This window comes from Myotis brandtii, unplaced genomic scaffold (assembly GCF_000412655.1).
Source record: "Myotis brandtii unplaced genomic scaffold, ASM41265v1 scaffold2288, whole genome shotgun sequence".
NCBI lineage: Eukaryota > Metazoa > Chordata > Mammalia > Chiroptera > Vespertilionidae > Myotis > Myotis brandtii.
In genome coordinates, this window is record NW_005358597.1 from 35,018 (window position 1) to 53,497 (window position 18,480).

An 18,480-nucleotide genomic window follows, 5' to 3' on the forward strand; every position below is an offset into this window, starting at 1 on the left:
GCGCACCTGTGGCCCCGCGGGTGCGCCCTTTGTTTCCCTCTTTCTGCAAAGCACCGAGGGACGACCTCATTTTCTCAGTCGCGCAGCGCGGCCAAGTGTCCTGCACCTTGAGCAGGATGGGAAGGGGGTTGCGAAGGGAGGGCGCCGCGCCCACCCGCAATGTTGGCGGACGGGTTAGGCCAAGGTACCCCAGAAAGGCCGTCTGGGAAGAGTCGGTCTGTTCTCCGGATTATCGAGGAAACCGACCGGGGGAGTCATTTGAGTGGGTGGAGGAAGATAGGGAACCTGCATGTACCAGGTCCCGGGTGCTGGGCTCGGGATGCCCACGTGAGCCGTGAGAATCTGTATTCCTCACCCTCCCCAACCCGGCGAACCCTTCCCCCACAAGCCCTATATGGGGAGGAAAGACGCCTGATTTCCAGAACAAATTTGACCCTGCTGGGTGGCCTCGGGCTGGGGAGGAGCCACCGGAATACACTCCAGGGGAGTTTTGTACGGCCAGCAGTTTCGAAGGCAGGGACTATTCGAGTTGCAGCCTGTTTTCTGCTTAGATTTATACTTATTTCCTGGAGCACCTAGTTAATTTATTTTGACTTAGCAAAGAATTGTCTCCATCTTGAGCTCTTTTTTTTTTTTCCTGAACAAAATGCACTTGGGGATTTCCAGGGAAAAAAGTGCCAAGCAATAGGGAAAATGGGGAGAAAGTTAAATGTTTAAATTTGTTTGTTTATTTTAAAACCCGGCCAACCATTTAAATCTGAAAGTTTACGTTCCCCTCCCAGTCTTCCAGTATTTGGAAAGCACATTTTCAATATCCACAGTTTTAAATCCAAATCAGAATTTTCAAGGATTCTTGAGCAGCTCTTTTTTTGGTGGCATTTTAGGAACCGAGATTGTTTTTGGTGGGTTGTTTTTTGTTTTTGTTTTTTAAATATGCTTCTGTTATCCTAGAGCCTCTATTTCTAAAATTGACAGTAAACATTACTGTTAATTGAAATTAAACTTCCGTGGCTTCTTGTAGAAGAAATTTGTAGTTTAACATATTGGCTAATGAACTCCATAAAGATACGTGGTTTATAAGGATTCTTTACTGAAACATTACATTTTGGGGAGCTTCGATGTTTTCTCGTAGTATAGCGTCATTTCTTGTGTTCGGTTATTCCAACCGAAAGGCCGATTATAAACCCGTCAAGTTTTCCATCTCTGAGAAGGGCAAACAGACCCGAGTGAAAAATGACCTCACTCTGAGAAGGGTGTCTTTCTGCGCGTTGGTGACGATCAGCCGGGTCTGCGGAGCGCCTGGCTGAAGGCCTGGAGTCATTGGGCGGCCAGCTTTCCCTATCGCGTCCTGGAGTTTCCCCAAGCCTGTAGGGCCTGCCTCAGCGCTTCCGACCCTAGCAGAACTGACGGATTAACATAATACAAAATTACCCGCAAAGGCAGGTTTCTGCATTTTAAAATAATGACGCCTGACGGAAGGGAGGGCTTGCAGCCGCACCTGCTTTCCTGGAGGCTTTCTGGTTTCTGCGGAGGGATTTGTTTGTCATGCCACCCACTCCTACCGCTTTTCGCGAAGGTGTTTTGTTTTTAAAGCACAAAACCAGCATGGAAACCACTGGTTGAGTTTAAATTCATAATTTATTGTGAAAAATTGCTATTTTAATAGCTGAATTGGATTGGTGGCTTTTGAAGTGCTCAGTGTTTGTATTTAGCCCTTCCCTAATAAACTGATTTGAGTGTGTAGAGAGCTCAATTCTTTTTTTTTAAAGTGACTTCAAAACATCTTTGCTTTGTCCTTTCCGTTAATAACAATTGTCATTTTTTAGGACCATATTATATCTAACTTCTAATTCTCCTTCTTCCCTGACCTGTCTTCTTTATTTTAGGCTGGGTGGAATTTAAATCTATTTTCTTGAACTTCTCTGTTCTACTTGATAGTTTAAAGTTTGGTAAATGTTATATGCTTGATAACATAATAGGTATATTTTTAAAAATATAAACTTTGGGTTTTTCTTATATAGATATTATATTACTATTGTTTTGATTAAGGCAGAATTACTCATTTTATTCCTATAGTTCAAATAAATTACAAACCTGTAGTAAAATTTGGTGGCCAAGTGACAGAGTCCCACAGCTAAATCTTTCACTGATTAAAGTGTGGATTTTATAAAATTAAAAGCCAAATATAGTTATTAAGCTTCAGAAATATGGTTATAATACTATTAGTTTTCTCCAGAACTCATGATTTCAAAACCAAAGTGCATGTGATCACTATTTGACATATAGGGTGTCCCCAAAAGTTGTATACACACTTTGGATAATTATAGGGGTAGTGTTTATTAAAACGCATTTCATTTTCAAAGCTGAACTGTCAGCTGCTAAAGTGTGTATACATTTTTGGGGACACCCTTAATATTTTGTTTGTTTTAAACTACCTTTTAAAAGAAGCCTGTATATTTGCATGAAACAAATAGGTCCATTTGCACTGAATTAGAGTCAGAGGGAATGTAAGGAGTACAAACACCTCACCTTTCTACTTTAGAGACAAGGAGATTAATTGAACATAATTAAAGCATAGTGATTAATCACAAAAACAATATGTAATTATATGTGTGTTTTCCGATGGTCTTAGGCGACCCCTGTGAAAGGGTCGTTTGACCCCCAAAGGGGTCGTGATCCGCAGGTTGAGAACCGCTGCTTTGAAGAGTGTTCCTTGTGTGTTAGTTCTGTACTTACACAAGGAAAGTATCTCAACGCCATTTCTTCATTCATTTAGCCAATATTTACTAAGCATCTGCTGTGGTAGGTGTTTCAAATGTGAACATAAAAGGCTTCTTTAAAGGACCACATGCTCTTTAAAGGAAAGTAAGTACACAGTACTATAATACCAAGGATTATGGACAAGAAGGGTATAAATGAGAGGCTTCATAAAGAGACAAGGTAACATCTCTAGTAAGACTTTAACTAGTAAGACTTTATAAAGGAAGTGGTGTTGAATTAGACCATGAGTATTTATTTCAGCTGGTAAAGGTGGGTGGGCAGAGAGCGTTCCAGGGGGAGAGAACACATGAGAACAGAGGAGAGGTGGAAAACCAGGAGCAAATTCAAGGCCTGTAGAGGGATGTCCTTTCTGAGCCTTCACTGTACCTGGGGAAGCAGTAAGACCTAAGGAGGAAGGATTTGGTTGGGACTAGTGCCTGAGAGACCTTGACTTCATGGGGGGAGAGGGGTTTGGATAGGCAGAGGGGAGCCATTGTAGATTTTCACTGAAGCCGGTGAAGGTCTCCTGCATGGAGGGCTCTTGCACTGTTTCTGTGGCCTCAGTGTGCAGGGTGGAATGAAGTGGGGAGAGCTTACAGGGGTGGGTTGGCATAAGGAAGTAATTATACCAGTGAAGGAGGGAGGTGACAAAAGTCTGATCGAGTTTGGTGGCAGTGTGTCAGGAAAGTAGACATTGCTAGGTGGAGGGGCACCTTCAGCTAAGATTTGGATGGGAGAGGCAAGGGAGAGTCTGCGAAAACGGGCTGAGAGTTGGGTGACTCATAGAATAGATTTTCTAAAAATTTTTCTGGGAAATGATTGCAAAGTAAGATTCAGTTTAGCTTAATATGTGCAGATAACAATTACATGGTTATTAAGTTTGAAAAAGTTATATATTTTATAAAAAAAATATCAGATCAGTGGTTAATAATAGTTACCATCACCTGGCAAACACTTCTATGATGTGCCAGGTATATTATGTATTTATTTCAAATTCGGTTAATCATGACAAACTTCCCATTTTACAAATGGAAAACTGTGGTAAAAGTAGTTAAACGACTTGGCCCTGGTCACACAGTGATTGAGCTACATTTAAATCCAGCATACCACAATGACTCAAAAAAAAAAAAATCAAACTATCCAACTGTAGTGATTAGGATTTATCTCTTTTATTTGTAAACTCTTCCATCTAATAGGAGTTTTTAGTCATTAATTTGTTGCATTCCTGTGAAATATTTATTTCATAATCGTTGTGTTCTTTCATTAATACTCCTGTGGAGTTTCCATCTGCTTAGGGAAACAGTCTGATGCTACACTCAGCCAACTAATGGTTGGTCAAATCTACAAAACAGCTTTCAACAGTAGTTAATTTTTTTTCCTAAATATGGGCGTAACTCATTGTTGCTCAGGTGATTGAGATGTCCTGGGAAAGAAGAAAAACTGCTGATGCCCTTGATGCCTCAATGCTGACTTCTTAGGGTGGAGCAAAGGAGGACTTGGGTGTGACTTGGAGAGTCTCACTCAATTCTCCGCTAACCAGTCTTTCCAGAAGGTGTGGTTCTAGAAGAGTGCTTCTTCAGTCTGGAGGCTTCGGCGCTTGGAGCGCTGCCCCACCCTTTGTCTTTCTCTTTCTCCCTCTTGCACTCATGGGAAAATGGTCAGGTGTGGTTCTGATGGCCCACGGACCTCAAGACTCAGTGAGCCACTCATTGGAAGCAACGTCCGTCCTGTAAAATGCTAGTGCAGCCCAGTCATTTACACCTTGGGCTGGAAGGTCCAGGGCCTTCAAAGACCTCATGAATGTGACATCTACATTTCATGAAAATGACAGCATGTTAGTAAGAAGTCTAAGTTTTTGCTTGGAATTAAAATTTTTGACACACAAACATAATGTCCCTTGCTTTATCTGGTACCCGAAGAAAATTTAAAAAGGAGTTGACTTCTTGATGGATAATCAGATAACTTGTAAATGATTCTTTTAGGCTTCAGAATAAATGTAAGTTTTCATATAAAGAAGTAGTTCAAAATAGAAATCCCTATTTTGACATTGAATTTGTAAGGACCAAGTATTTATTTGTCATCACTGCTTAATAAAAGAAAGGAACACATCTTTTTCTGAATTTCCTTATCCCTTCAATGCCTTTCTTTCATGCTGTTAAAATGTATCACTCTCTTGGAATTGTCTTAAACTATTATTTGGGGATCTTGTAGATAATTTTAGGAACCTCTGCAATGTCTCACACTTAATACTCAATCCAATCCTTTCCTTTCCTTTCCTTTCCTTTCCTTTCCTTTCCTTTCCTTTCCTTTCCTTTCCTTTCCTTTTTTGGCTTCTCATCCCACTCTTAATTTGCTGCAGGATATCCTTAAAATTATGAACTGGGACAAAAATTTCAAAGTGAAAAATCAAAATGAAATTTAAGAACCATGTCATATCAGCAGCAGCCACCACACAAGAGCTAGCTTGCAGTGAGGATTTAGTTTTTGCTGGGCTTTGCAGACATAAGTAGCTCAAGCATCTGGCAACCGAAGGAGGTGGGTGTGCCTCCACGTTGCAGAGGCAGAAACTCCAGGCACAGTGAGTCCAACTTGCTCAGTATCGCAGACTGTACAACCGGAAGTGGCTGGGCAGGGAGTGGGCTCCAAGTCTGCCCCACTTCAAAGTCTTTTTGAAGTTAATGATATGTGATCTGTCTTCCCCCACCCCCAATCCACCCAAAACAGTGTGAAAATAATAAACATGGAAAGGAAATGGAACTATTATGAGAGTACTGATTCCAAAGCTCCTGGGTTAGGACAACAATGAAGAATCAGAGGGAAGTCCTCTTTTTAAAATTTATAGGAAAAACCACCCTTTTTTGCTCACTGTTGGGGTGGGAATGGGTAGGGATAGATGTGCTACCTGATTGAGCTTTGGAAATTGGGGAAATGAGGTGGGTGGTAACATCCTCATATCAGTCTTTTATTTGACTTTGTTTTTCTTCTATTTTACTAAACCAAACAAGCATACATGAAGCACCTTCTGTGTGCAAACTCTGTGTTGTTAGGTGCATTCAGGAGTCGAAGGTGTGGGACTATCTGTGGCACTTTGATCTCCAGGAGTGGGGAAGACAGGTGTGTAAATAGTGGAATGAGGGCAGAGGTGTGTGTGGGAAAGCTCAATAGAGGAGGCAGCATTTGCTCTGCAACTTCTGGAGGATGGTAGAGTGTTCAGTGAGTCTTGGAGCTAGGGCATTGTCCTTAAACGAAGAAGTTAAAATATTTTTTTACAGATACCACATTTTTTTTAACTTAAGATTCTTTTAAAAACTCAAAATAGTATATGTGAAAATGGTTTGAAAATTATAAAGAGCTAAGCAAATTGGTTTTAAGATCAATATTAATGCATTATATGATTATATTTCCAACAAATATTTATTGAGCTTTTCTGAGGCCATTATTTCATGAAACTGAATGCAAAAAGACATGATACCATTTCTGGCATTTGTACAGGACCCTACATTGATGAATAGATAAAAGAAAGACTGGAGAGAGAGAGAAAGAGATAGAGATGATAGAGGGAAGAAGAAGGGGGCAAAGATAGAGATGAAGGAAGGGAAAGAAGGAATCCAATGGTTGAGAAAGTATATCTACAAAAGAAATACAGAGTTAGGTGGTATGGGCCAAGGGTCTAATAAACAGAATAGATTGTTATAAAATTACTTTTATAAAACAAGGAGAGTAATTATTATTATTTAAAAATATTTTTACTTTGTAATGCTGCATGCCTCTCTTCAAAATAATTGTCCTTGTTCTTTTATACTATTCTTGGTAACAAGTGTTAAACTAATGCCTTCAGATAGCTAATTTTGGAGTCATTTTTAAAGAAAAGAATGTTACTTAGAGGTGGTAAAATAAAACACACAAAGCTCTATTATATTGTTCACATGTTCATGTGCTCCATCCTTGGATGAAAATCCAGAACGTGTTTTCCTTTTAGCCACAGACAAGGGATCTTTAGGCAATCTGTTGGAACCATACTTGTTTAAACAAGTCTTAGAAGGAACTTAAGAAACATGAATCATTTGTCTTTGTGAGTTTAAAGATAAAACAGAATTTCAGAAAGTTAAAAACTTTTAAGAGCAAATGTTATTTTTTTAAGGACAGCTTTTAATTTTAGCTTAAGAAGTCAATTTTTTCATTGATTTGGCCCAAATGAGCTTCCCTTCCCTTCCCTTCCCTTCCCTTCCCTTCCCTTCCCTTCTCTTCTCTTCATCTCTTCTTTCCTTTTTTCTTTTCATGCCATCTTTCATCTTCATGCCACTGAAATGGGATTTAAAAATTGAACTTCGAGTTTGTTAGTTCAATCCTAACATGGATTAAAATCTCTGCACCCCTAACACCTATATGTACCAACACTGAAAATTTCTTCAAGGCAAGAGATTTTTAATATCCTTACACTCTTGTTCAATAAGTTCATTTATTTAAAAATTATTTTTTCACATTTGATAGAATTTTTCATTTTCCCAAAGTACACTCAGTATATGAATTGAAGTGGAAACTTACTATCATTAGACAGAACATAGACTTTTGGATTATTTTCAAAGGAGGTATGAGTTTTTTAAAATAGAGTTATAGAAAGCAAGAGCTAGAGAAATCTTAGGTACCGTGTAACCTAACAGATGAAAAACTGAGGTCTAGAAAATTTCTGAGATTAAAAAAAAAAATCTAAAATGTAATGAGGTCAATAAAAATAGGATGTGACTTACAAATTTTCAAAAGACACACAACTTAAAAAAATGCAATGTTCCCTGAAGCAAGCTCTCCTGGCTGTCATGCTGAAGAATCCAGCTCTGCACAGTGTTGAGTGTCTGACACCCGACTGACCCCATAGGTCAAAATTCTTTCTATCTGCACTTCCTCCTTGATTTGAGTGCTGCCAGTTCTGTGTGGGTTCTTCTATGGGCTGAGGCAGCAAACTGAAATGTGAAGGTGGGTTGTCTTTCCCACAGTCATTAAACCTCAGGGCCTGTGTCTCCCTTCCTCCATTTCATTTTGATGACTGAGCTCTTCAAAAGGTTCCCTTTCTCACCTAGGTCAGCTTCCAAAGGGTGTCCTTAGCCACTCTCAGACTGAAGTGAGATTCTGACAGATGAAAGACGGGAGAGGAAGGTGTTGCTTTAAGGACCAGACAGTCTTCAGAAGTTATGTATAAGATGAAATTCGGTTAATCAGATCATAGTTTTCTATAGACAAATAGCAATACCAAAGATTCCTCATTACATTGTTCTAACACGTTAGCTTTCCATTTTTTGACCGTTTCAGGGATTACATTTTTGTGCATTCAATTCCTCTTTTCTACATAGTTATTAATCTGTTTACTAAAATGTCAAGCAAAACCCATAGGGTTTTAGTGGATATCAAGGGCATGTGTGATAAACTTATGCAAGTCCTTCAGTAAGCATGAATAATTCTTTTTAGTATTATTAACAGCATATGAAGTTTGTTTGTTTTTTAAGTTCAGATGCATGAGAGTGAGGGGAAGCAGATAAGATGACTTATCTTAATAGACATGTCAACTGCTCTCTCTAGAAGTAGGAATGTCTTCTAAAAGTCGGATGGGACCAAAAAAAGAAAAAACGTGGAAAGTTCACTATTTTAAACCAACCTTTAATTGCCTCACCTTTCTTTTTCCTGGATACAGTTAAGTGTCCTGTAACTAACTACTCTAGAAACTGGGTAAAAAGAAGCTGGTGAGTTTTATATTTTGTTGTCAAATGAATTTAGTCATAAACTGGCTTTAAAAAGACATATGTACACTTTGGTATATTCATTCACAGCTGAGTTGGTCTCTCTTTTTTAAAATACATTTTTATTTTGGAATAATTTTAGATTTATAGAAGAGTTGCAAAGATACTGGAGAGTTCTCATACTCCTCACCCAGTTTCCCCCATCTGCCTCTGCCTAATAGCTCGGTTTATGATAGTTTTGCAGGAGTGCATATTATTAAATCATTTAAGAAGCTTGGACTTTCCATTATGCTAAGGGATAGCCCTTTCACTTATGTCCTAGGGACCGGCAATCTTTGTGGGAGTTACCCTGTAAACCAAATAGCTGAACAGAATTACTAAATGTTTCAGAAGAAAGGCTACTCTCATCTCCCTTCAATGAAAGAAAACAAATGTAATTACACAGGACCTTCCTTATTCCTTATCCATCCTAAGGTTCTCAATGAGGTTTCTGTATTTCTGAAGTTTTTCTCCTGTCTCTTGAATTTCTTCCCTCTATTTGATAATAAGTACATTTTGGAAAGTGTTCTGGTTCTAAGTCAATTGGAATTTTGTGCAAGTTTAGACAACCGAAGCAGTCCTGTTTATATCTCAGCGGGATGAGAAGTGTGCCAGATTTCCCGTGTAATTCCGAGTGGAAGAAAGACTGACTGCATTCATGGGGGGTGTGGTGACCTGGTTTTGATAGGTGGGCAGTGCAGGCGGCACATCGGCACATCGCCTGGGCCTGCCTGGAGGAGCCATGTCATCACCTGGGAGTGGTTCCCAGGGAAAGCTTGGGTCCTCACCCACACACACTCAGCTAGTGCTGGCTTGTTGGGGAGCCTTGCTTGCAGGGAGGGACCACATGGGTGGCGGAGAGAGAAAGTCGGTGAGTGCTTCCTGATGTGAAATGACACAGAATGAGGCCTGGTGGGAGAAGTTCCCATGTTCTTGTGATTTTACCCCAAGTATGCATAGCACAGCCTGTGTTTTTCAAACCCTTTTTTTCAAACAGTGAAATTCTTTCTTTGAAACATTGACAGACATACCCACCCCAGACACAGACACAGATGCACAAAAGAGAAAATCCAGTACATCAAACAGGCATCAATCAGTTTTATCTACAGGCGGCCCTGGCCAAAAGCCTGGGTGGCTGTGACGTCTCACGAGGGACTCAGGCTTCTTGTAGCCCATTCGTGAGGCCTTTTCCCGATCATCAAACAATAATTTAATATGCTTTAAATCTGTCTTAAACTGAACTATAGTAGGCTGTGCTGCGGCCTAATGTATCCAGGCAAATTAAAAGTAAGACTGTATTATTATACCTTGCTCTTTTTACTTACATCTGGTGCAAATTAAATTCCTGTAATGTCTTTCTTTAAAATATGGAACATCGACAATCTTTCTTCTTAAGCACCACTGTTGTTTTAAGGTTTCTATCACACCTCTTCCAGAAAAGTGCTTCATTTAACATGTACATGTGGATGAGCATCATTGTAGAGAAAAATATTCTAGGATCATCTTGAAAGGAAAAGTGGCTTGTTTTTTGCATTAAAGATGCTTAAATATCCATCACTTTCTTCACACCATTATTTCTTTACTACTGTTTTCTTTCCCTGTGATTACAGAAAGTATGTTCGTTGAATAAGCTTTTCTCTTGTCTCCTACTATTTCCTGTAGCCAGACTTGCCAGTAACACCTTTATGCTCTGAGGTCTTCCCCCAGGGATTTGGGGGCTGGGCTTTATGGATATTGGGGGTCAGAGAGGGGGTGGTGGTGGTGGTGGAAGGGAAGCAAGAGGTGTGATAGAGAAGCTGCCAGAAATGTGTTTTTACAACTCAAAGGAGTATTTCTGGGTTGGACCTTGGACCTGGAAAAAAAAAAACACGTGTACACACACACACACACACACACACACACACACACAAATAACTTGGTGTTAAGGTCATTATTGAGCTAATTAGAAACATGTGAAAAAGTTCTGTAGCGTAGAAACTAGTATTCAATCCATTTTAAATGTTCTGATTTGGGAACTATACTGTGGTTATATAGTTGAGTATCTTTATTCTTAGGAATTTCATGCTGAAATATTTTGGGTTGAAGGGACATGACTGTTCTCAAATGGTTCAGAAAAATGTATAAATGCACTTTTACATACAGAGAGGGGGGAAAAGGTTACTCAGCAAATGTTAACAATTGGGGGATCTGGGCTAAGGGACTGCAGGAGTGTTTTGACTCATTTTTGCCACTTTTCTGAAAGTTTGAAATTACTTCAGAATTGAAAAAATCATTCATGCCTGCTTTGTTGTGTTTGTCTCATCAGTCAAACTGGAACGATATCCAGGCACCAGAACCAGAACACCATCCAGGAGCTCCTGCAGAACTGCTCGGATTGCTTGATGCGGGCCGAGCTGATTGTGCAGCCGGTAAGCTTTCTCTTTCTCAAGTATCACCCACGCCCCGTTTGTTCCCGGTTGGCTTACTCTCCTCGCCCTCACCTGTGCGTCCTTATTCACTGCCCTCCTTCACTCAGTGTTTGGAGATTATCTTTTCAAAACAGACGAGATAGCGATGTATATCTTCTTAACCTGCTTGTAATGTTGGTTTAACAATGGAAACCAGTTTTTACACTTTTTTTTTTTCCAACAAATGTTTGCACTGCAGGTTGCAACAACCTGCTGGAATTCCAGCAACCTGTTGTCATTTATTTTTTAATACTTTCTTTTCCTAGAAATGCTGTATGTCACTGCATTGTGATGTACACCATCAATTTAATAAGTTTTTTTTTGGGGGGGGGGGGGGGGGGGGGGAAATAACCATATTGTAAAAACAATTTTATTTGAGAAACTATATGTTAAAATAAGCTATTGAAATTTGAGGAAAAAATGGTAACATTTATGAAAGCCTTATGATATTCCTTGATGTTACTGAGAAAGTTTTGATCCCATTGGAACAAGCTTAGAAATCACGAGTCCCATGATGCTCTTCCTGTTTAAAGTGTTTATTTTAAAAGACGGTAGCATTCACATTAACTCTGAGTTTGCTAAAAACAGGCTAGAAAATGGTGGGGCCAAAGCCACTTTTTCCATTCCTTCCCCAATTTATAGTACCTCTTCAGTCTCCTTGATGCTAACATTAATTAATGCATGGGCTATATCTGGAATCTGGCTCATCCCACAGGACCACTGCTAAATAAAAAGAGGGATTAATCAAATGAATTTATATATCTCTTTCAAGACTATCTTAATGTTCTAATTTCTTAATTTTAAATAATGCATGGGTTCTTGTTCTGGTTTATTTTTTCCAGTTATAAAGACAACTTTACTTTAATCCATGTAAAAAGGTATTTGGGGCTCAGCAAACCAACTTTGTTCTAGTTCTGGCTGTTTCAAGTACCTGATTTGAAATACACACCTCTAAATGTTCACGTGAAGTATGGAGTTTCCTGAAAAAATTAAAAATGGAACTTCTGTTTAATCCAGTGATCCTACTTCTGGGAATATATCCTAAAAACCCCAAAACCCCAATCAAAAAGAATGTATGCACTCCTATGTTCATAGTAGCATTATTTACAATAGCTAAGATTTGGAAACAGCCCAAGTGCCCATCAGTAGACAATTGGATAAAAAAAGCTGCGTGACATTTACAGTATGGAATATTATGCAACTGTAGAAAAGAGGGATCTCTTACCCGTTGGGACAGCATGGATGGACCCGGAAAATACTATCCTAAGTGAAATAAGCCAGTCTGGGAAAGACAAATATCATATGATCTCACTTATTTTTTTGGAATCTAATGAACAAAATGAATTGATCAACAAAATAAGATCCGAAGCATGGAGGCATGGAACAGGTTGATATACCTCGATGTGGGGTTGGGGCGACGAGAAGAGATAAACCAAAGAACTTAAATACTTACATGCATAGCCCATGGACACGGGCAATAGGGTAGTGAAGACCTGGGGGGTGAGTAGAGGCTCGGAGGAGAAAGGTAAAGAGGGGAGGGGGGATGGGAGATATCTGTAATACTATCAACAATAAAAAATGTATTTAAAAAAATGTTCACATGATTCCTTTACAGAAAGCTGAGCAGGGGCACTAGTGACTTCACTTTGAACACATTCACACCCAGTCCTGGACAGTTTGCGATGACTATAGATACGTTTTACATGTATTTCCACAGATTTACATAGCATCGTGTTCTCATATTTATATGCACTGAGGTGCAGTGATGTCAGGGAAATGTACCATGTCCACTAACACTTCTGTTCAGAGAAATAAGGGTCATTTGGCTGAAGCCAAATGAAAGCAGCAATTCCAAAATTCTAGGTAAATCTCATGTATGTACGGCACTGAAGCATCAGCCTTTCTATGTGAACAGAGGAAGCTTCCTTTTTAAAAAAAAACCTTTTTATTGCAAAATAATTCTAGATTCACAAGAAGTCTTGGGTGCCCATCACTCAGTTTCCTCCAAGGTGACATCTCACATAATCAGTGCATCATCCAAACCAGGAAATCCCTTGTCTGAATGCAGTGGGTTAGAGAGCTTTCTTTTTAAGAACTGAAACATTATTTTCTCATAAGATGCAGCAAAAGTTTAGTTTGTGTGTGAAAGACCTTAGCCAGTGTAATGGCGCTGTGTTCTTACCTCAGAAATATTCCCATTAGCTGAGAGTTGTGTGTAAATATGAAAGATAGGCATTTAAGATACAGAAGAGAGGGAAAGATCAGCAATCTGTAAATACACTTTTAAAAGCCCGGTGAAGATTTAAAGTACGGTCCACAGGTTTTGGCTAAAGACCCTCTCATATCCTTTCTTTTAGGAACTGAAATATGGAGATGGAATACAGCTGGCTCGCAGCAGAGAACTGGATGAGTGTTTTGCTCAGGCCAATGACCAGATGGAAATTACGGATAGCTTGATCAGAGAGATGCGGCAGATGGGCCAGCCTTGCGATGCTTATCAGAAAAGGTATTCCCCAGAGAGCATGAATGCGGGAGAATGTCGCACAGCCAGTTCCACTCAATCTTGGGACCTAGGTCTTCTCTTGAAAGAAGCACCGATATTCAAAAGGACAGGCTCGCTTATTTGGTATTTTGCATCTTTATGTCTCTCTAATCCAAAGTGACTAAAATCACCACCTTCATCTTTTGTGGAATCACAAAGTTGCCATGAGAATTGAACAGACCTGCCTAAGAGGGTGTGTATTTTGAAGAGTTGAGTTAGAAGATGTTCACTGTACCTCTCTTGAGGGGACAGCAAAGGCCTTTGGCACACTTGTCTTCTGAGAGTCTGATATCAAATCAAGCTCAGTTTAATGAAAACAAAATTGAGAGTCTTAGAGTTGGAAATGCAGTTTGAAGCAGAGACGTGCAGCCTGATTTTGTTCTCAGGGTACCTGGAATTTTGCTCTCAAAATTCCCATGGTGAAACTCATGAGAAAGCGGAAGGTGTGGCCAGGTTAGGCTAAGCCAAGGCATGTTCTATGATATTTCAGGCTTTGAGTATCATAATACCCTGTATTTATGTTTTTGTATGTGATCAAGATTCACATCAAGTGGTAAAGAAAAATATTCTTCAAATAAAACATTTGTGGCCTCTACACTGACACAAAGGAGACTCAGAAAAGGGGTGTTTTCCTGGGCTGTTTCCTGTGCGGGGATAATTGTCTTCCTTTCCTTTCAGACTACTGCAGCTCCAGGAGCAAATGCGGGCCCTGTACAAAGCCATCAGCGTCCCTCGAGTCCGAAGGGCCAGCTCCAAGGGTGGTGGAGGGTACACCTGTCAGAGCGGCTCCGGGTGGGATGAATTCACCAAGCGCCTCACCAGCGAATGTCTGGGGTGGATGAGGCAGCAGAGGGTAAGTAAGCAGCTTCCAGAGGGACACGGGCTGTTCTCAAACGTTCCAAGTCTGTAGGCCAGGGGGATGGACTGGGCAGGGGATGGACCGGGCAGGGGCAGCCCTGGCAGTCAGGAGCACAATGGGTGTGCTGACCCTCAGCTGCAGCAACGACTTGCTCCTTTTGGAATTTTCCTCCTATACAATTTGAAAGTGGGCTTCTATTTTGAAATGTATGAAACTTGTCAGTTCTTTTCCCCTGGTATGGCTCAGAGAATTAGCCTTATTGCTGTATAGCCAAACTTTATCACACAGGTAATATTTGACAGGGATAATTTAAGTAGTAGATTTTAACTATCTAGCTCTTTCTGTGCACAACCAGAAAATCATCTGTTGTGGGACTTAATGTGCTAACACACTACACTGATCTCCTTGAGTGGTAGCTGATCTCATCTGTGTCGCTGATAGGTACTTAAAAAGCAAAAGAATGTTGTGGAGGCTCATTTAAAATGTTAACAAAATTGAAGGAGCTGGAAACTGGCTAAAACTGGATATTCTGGTTTGGACTCACTGGCTGCTCACCTCATATTTTGAAGTGTCAGCTGTCTTGTGCAATCGCAGGTCCCTGTGTGTGGGAGTAAAGTGAAGTCATGGCAACACAAGTGTGCAGAGCCTTCCCGAGAACCGGAGTTTCTACAAAGTATTTTTCAATGTTAATTACTATTTTGTTGTTTTATGTGGTAATTATGCACTGTAATGAACAGGTGGCAGTAGAAATGTGCCATAATCATGTCGATGGGAATTTTATAATGAAAACCTGCACTAGTGAAGCATCCGTCTCTTGAGAAGGTGGATATGTCAGAATGATAAGTTGTGGGGAGATTGTTTGTTATGCAGTGTGGTTGTGGTGGTAAGAAACACTGGTTTTATTACTTGTTCTTGGGCCAATTTAGCAGTGGTTCTAAAATCTCTTGACAACCTAAAATTTTTTGTATGTGTATTTTCCTAAGTGGTGAGGGCTTAGGGGACTACATAGTCATTCGTTACTTTTCCTCCCACTTATTATAAGGGCTATATAACACTATTACAGGAGGCAGGATAAAAGTTAAGTTATTAATCCCCGATACCTAAATACAAGCCTAATTGCATGTTTTCAAATTCCCTTCTACTTTTTTAGTTGAGGTATAATTGACATACAATATTATATAAGTTCCAGATGTACAACATAGTGATTAAACATTTGTATACTGTGAAATTCCCTTCTAATCTCTGAACACACATTCCTTGAGCATTTTATAGGTATTGGCACCATGCCAGAGATTGTCGTTTCAAAAATTATGTTCCATGGCCCTGAAAATGAATATTATTGAAGAAAACATATCCAAATGCCAAATTTTTATGCAGAAAAGAGTAGGATTAAATACTGTGTTTGAACTGTAATAAAATCCTGCTCAGATAGGACTGGGGAAGGGGTGGCACTTCAGTACCTGGGGAATGGAGAGGTCAAAGGAAGGCTTAATAGGGCTTAAGGATCTGCGATGTTAGGTTAAACACCTTTGAACCAAATTATGAAACGTCCAATTCTCTAATTTCTTTTTCCTATGACAGTTATGTAAAATGACAACTCAGAATTTGTCATTTTCTGTATTCATGTTGGGTGTATCTTTGTAAGAATTTCTTTGTAGCAAAGGCTCAACATTTAAAGATTTTGGAAAATGGCATATTACACGGACTCAGTTGTCTGTCATGGAGTAGGGAGCCTTTCTAACAGTGGGTGAGCCCCTGTGTTGTCAAAAGAATATGCAGTTTCATCATTATGAGCCATGCTTTTCAGATCAGATGGCCCCTGTGTTGTCAAAAGAATATGCAGTTTCATCATTTATTGCTGGTTTGCTCTGGGATTCTTTTGGGCCCTTTTTCTCTTATCCCCTCTTTCCCAAAGCATAGCTTGCATTCTTCCTCTCTGTCCCAGGAGACTGAGCCACAGGGCCCAGCTGATAAGGGAACAGTGTCCCCAGCAGCACAATGAGTAGGCAGTCACACATCTCCTGTGCCAGGTTTTTGTTTTGTTTCCCCGATTTGTGTTTGTGCTGATGGACCAATCAGATACTATACACAAGGTTGGTAATGAGGGGCTTGAGCAGGAGCCTGGTCATCTTATTAACTTCCCAGTGCACTCACCTGTTTCTGTTAAACCCAAAGTGAGCTGTGGGAGAGAAGGGTCAAAGTCCTGGGTAAATTTCAGTTGTCTGACTCTGAAATGGCTCCCCTTTCTGAAAGCCTGCCAAGTGTGTTAGAACACGGATGTGGCGTAGAACAACATGTGTTATGTTCTTGCTGTAATACGAGACTGGAATGTTTGCCCTTGGCATGTCTTGGAGATGACACAGGTGATTTGGAAATGTACATGAGCTCATGCAAAAGAAAGATGAGATAATAGTCTGGCCACAGTATGAAATTTGTGGAACAATGTGTTTGATTCTTATTATGGGACATTCTTAAATTTGAAGCGGTGGAGACAAAATAGGAAGTTAGATTTAATTTTTAAAAAGCTAATATAAATCCACAATCTCAATGTTACCAATATTAATAGAAGGTCAGGCATTGGATATTTGTTGTAACTTCTCTTTGAAATGGGCCATAGGTAGTTTTGTATCCCGAAAGGCATCCAGTGAATGCTGGATTTAAAGAGTCAAACAAATTATATTAATCAAAAACAAGTTAAAGAAAAACAACAAAAATACTTTTAGGTTACCTCTTTAGCTTGGGAAGTAGTATATGATTGTTTTGATGCCCATTTTAAAATGACTAACCATAGAAACTTATCAGTATTTTATGACATACTATATGTTAGGTGTGGCACATAGGTATTGCACACACACACAGGTGCACACACACACACACACACATACACGCTCGCGTGCGCATATGCCACTTGCATATGCACATGTAGACTTTTTTCTTCAGAGGACATCATCTATGCTTCAAGGATCTCATTTCTAAATCACCTCTCAGCCCATCTTGAGCTGGGGGTCAGACAAGTTGAGGGAAGTATTCGGCAACCCCTCTTAGCTGTTTGGAAATCCCAAGTCTTTAAAAAAAATTTTTTTGGTTTCAACATTGAATATTTCCATCTTCAGTTTGATCTGAGTGGATCTACGTGTGGCCCTGGCACTCTGACCCCTGATGCTGTAGGTAAGGTGTGTCCGATGCCCAGGATCAGAAATGAAGGGCGCTCTCTCTCCCTCGGCAGGCGGAGATGGACATGGTCTCCTGGGGCGTGGACCTGGCCTCGGTGGAGCAGCACATCGCCAGCCACAGGAGCATCCACAATGCTATCGGAGACTACCGCTGGCAACTGGACAAAATTAAAGCCGACCTGGTACTTTGAAATGCTTCACTTTAGAGTCTCCAAAAAGCGTAGTGAGGGATTGTGTAGTTACTTGATCCCAGCCAGTTCTGTCTGAAACATTAGTCTATGATTACTTTCCCAAATGACTGGAAATTTTTAAAAATCCCATCTCGTAAATGAGGAAGTAGAATCTGATAGATCTACCAGAGATTGCGTTAACCCTGGGTGGGGGCAGTTAAACAAAAGGCTAAGGGTGTACAAACACTCATTTGTGTGCAGTTTGTAAGTGAGTGTTTCGGGGGTGGTAGTTCTTTTCTGCAGAATGCAGAGTATCTCTTCAAATAGAGAAAATCCAACAGTCATACAGTTTTATGTCCTTGGTGAATTCTTTTCTATGTGGTAATTAAAATGTATCTCTATTGAGGGAAATTATGTCGCATCCTGATACCTTTCCTTTGCTAAAAGGACTGACTCGAAGCTAGGTTGAGAATTACAACATAAAATATTCATTTGATTTTAAGCGCTCAGTTTCCCCCCAGACTTTTATATGTTTTTTTCAAAGAATTAAAAATATTTTTTTTCTAGACAGAGGAAAGGAGGAGGGAGAGAGAGAAACATCAGTGTGAGAGAGAAACATCACTCGCTGCCCCCTGCATGCACCTTATAGGGGATTGAGCCTGAAACCCGGGGCATGTGCCCTGACTGGGAGGTGCATGGATGATGCTCAACCAACTGAGCGACACAGGCCAGGGCAACATACTGTTTTTTCTTTTTTCTTA

General features: G+C 40.1%; 1 protein-coding gene across 1 annotated transcript in view; it reads left to right on the forward strand.

Moving 5' to 3' along the window:
* Positions 1–10,819: 10,819 nt before the first annotated feature.
* The window catches only part of DSP (desmoplakin), a gene marked incomplete at its 5' end in the record, with an annotated part of 29,620 nt that continues 21,959 nt past the window's right edge, over positions 10,820–18,480 (forward strand). Inside the window, 4 exons of the mRNA XM_014539769.1 lie at positions 10,820–10,936; positions 13,333–13,481; positions 14,196–14,370; positions 17,603–17,731. Of these exons, the coding sequence (XP_014395255.1) occupies positions 10,820–10,936; positions 13,333–13,481; positions 14,196–14,370; positions 17,603–17,731 (570 nt within the window). The remainder of the gene's footprint in view (positions 10,937–13,332; positions 13,482–14,195; positions 14,371–17,602; positions 17,732–18,480) is intronic.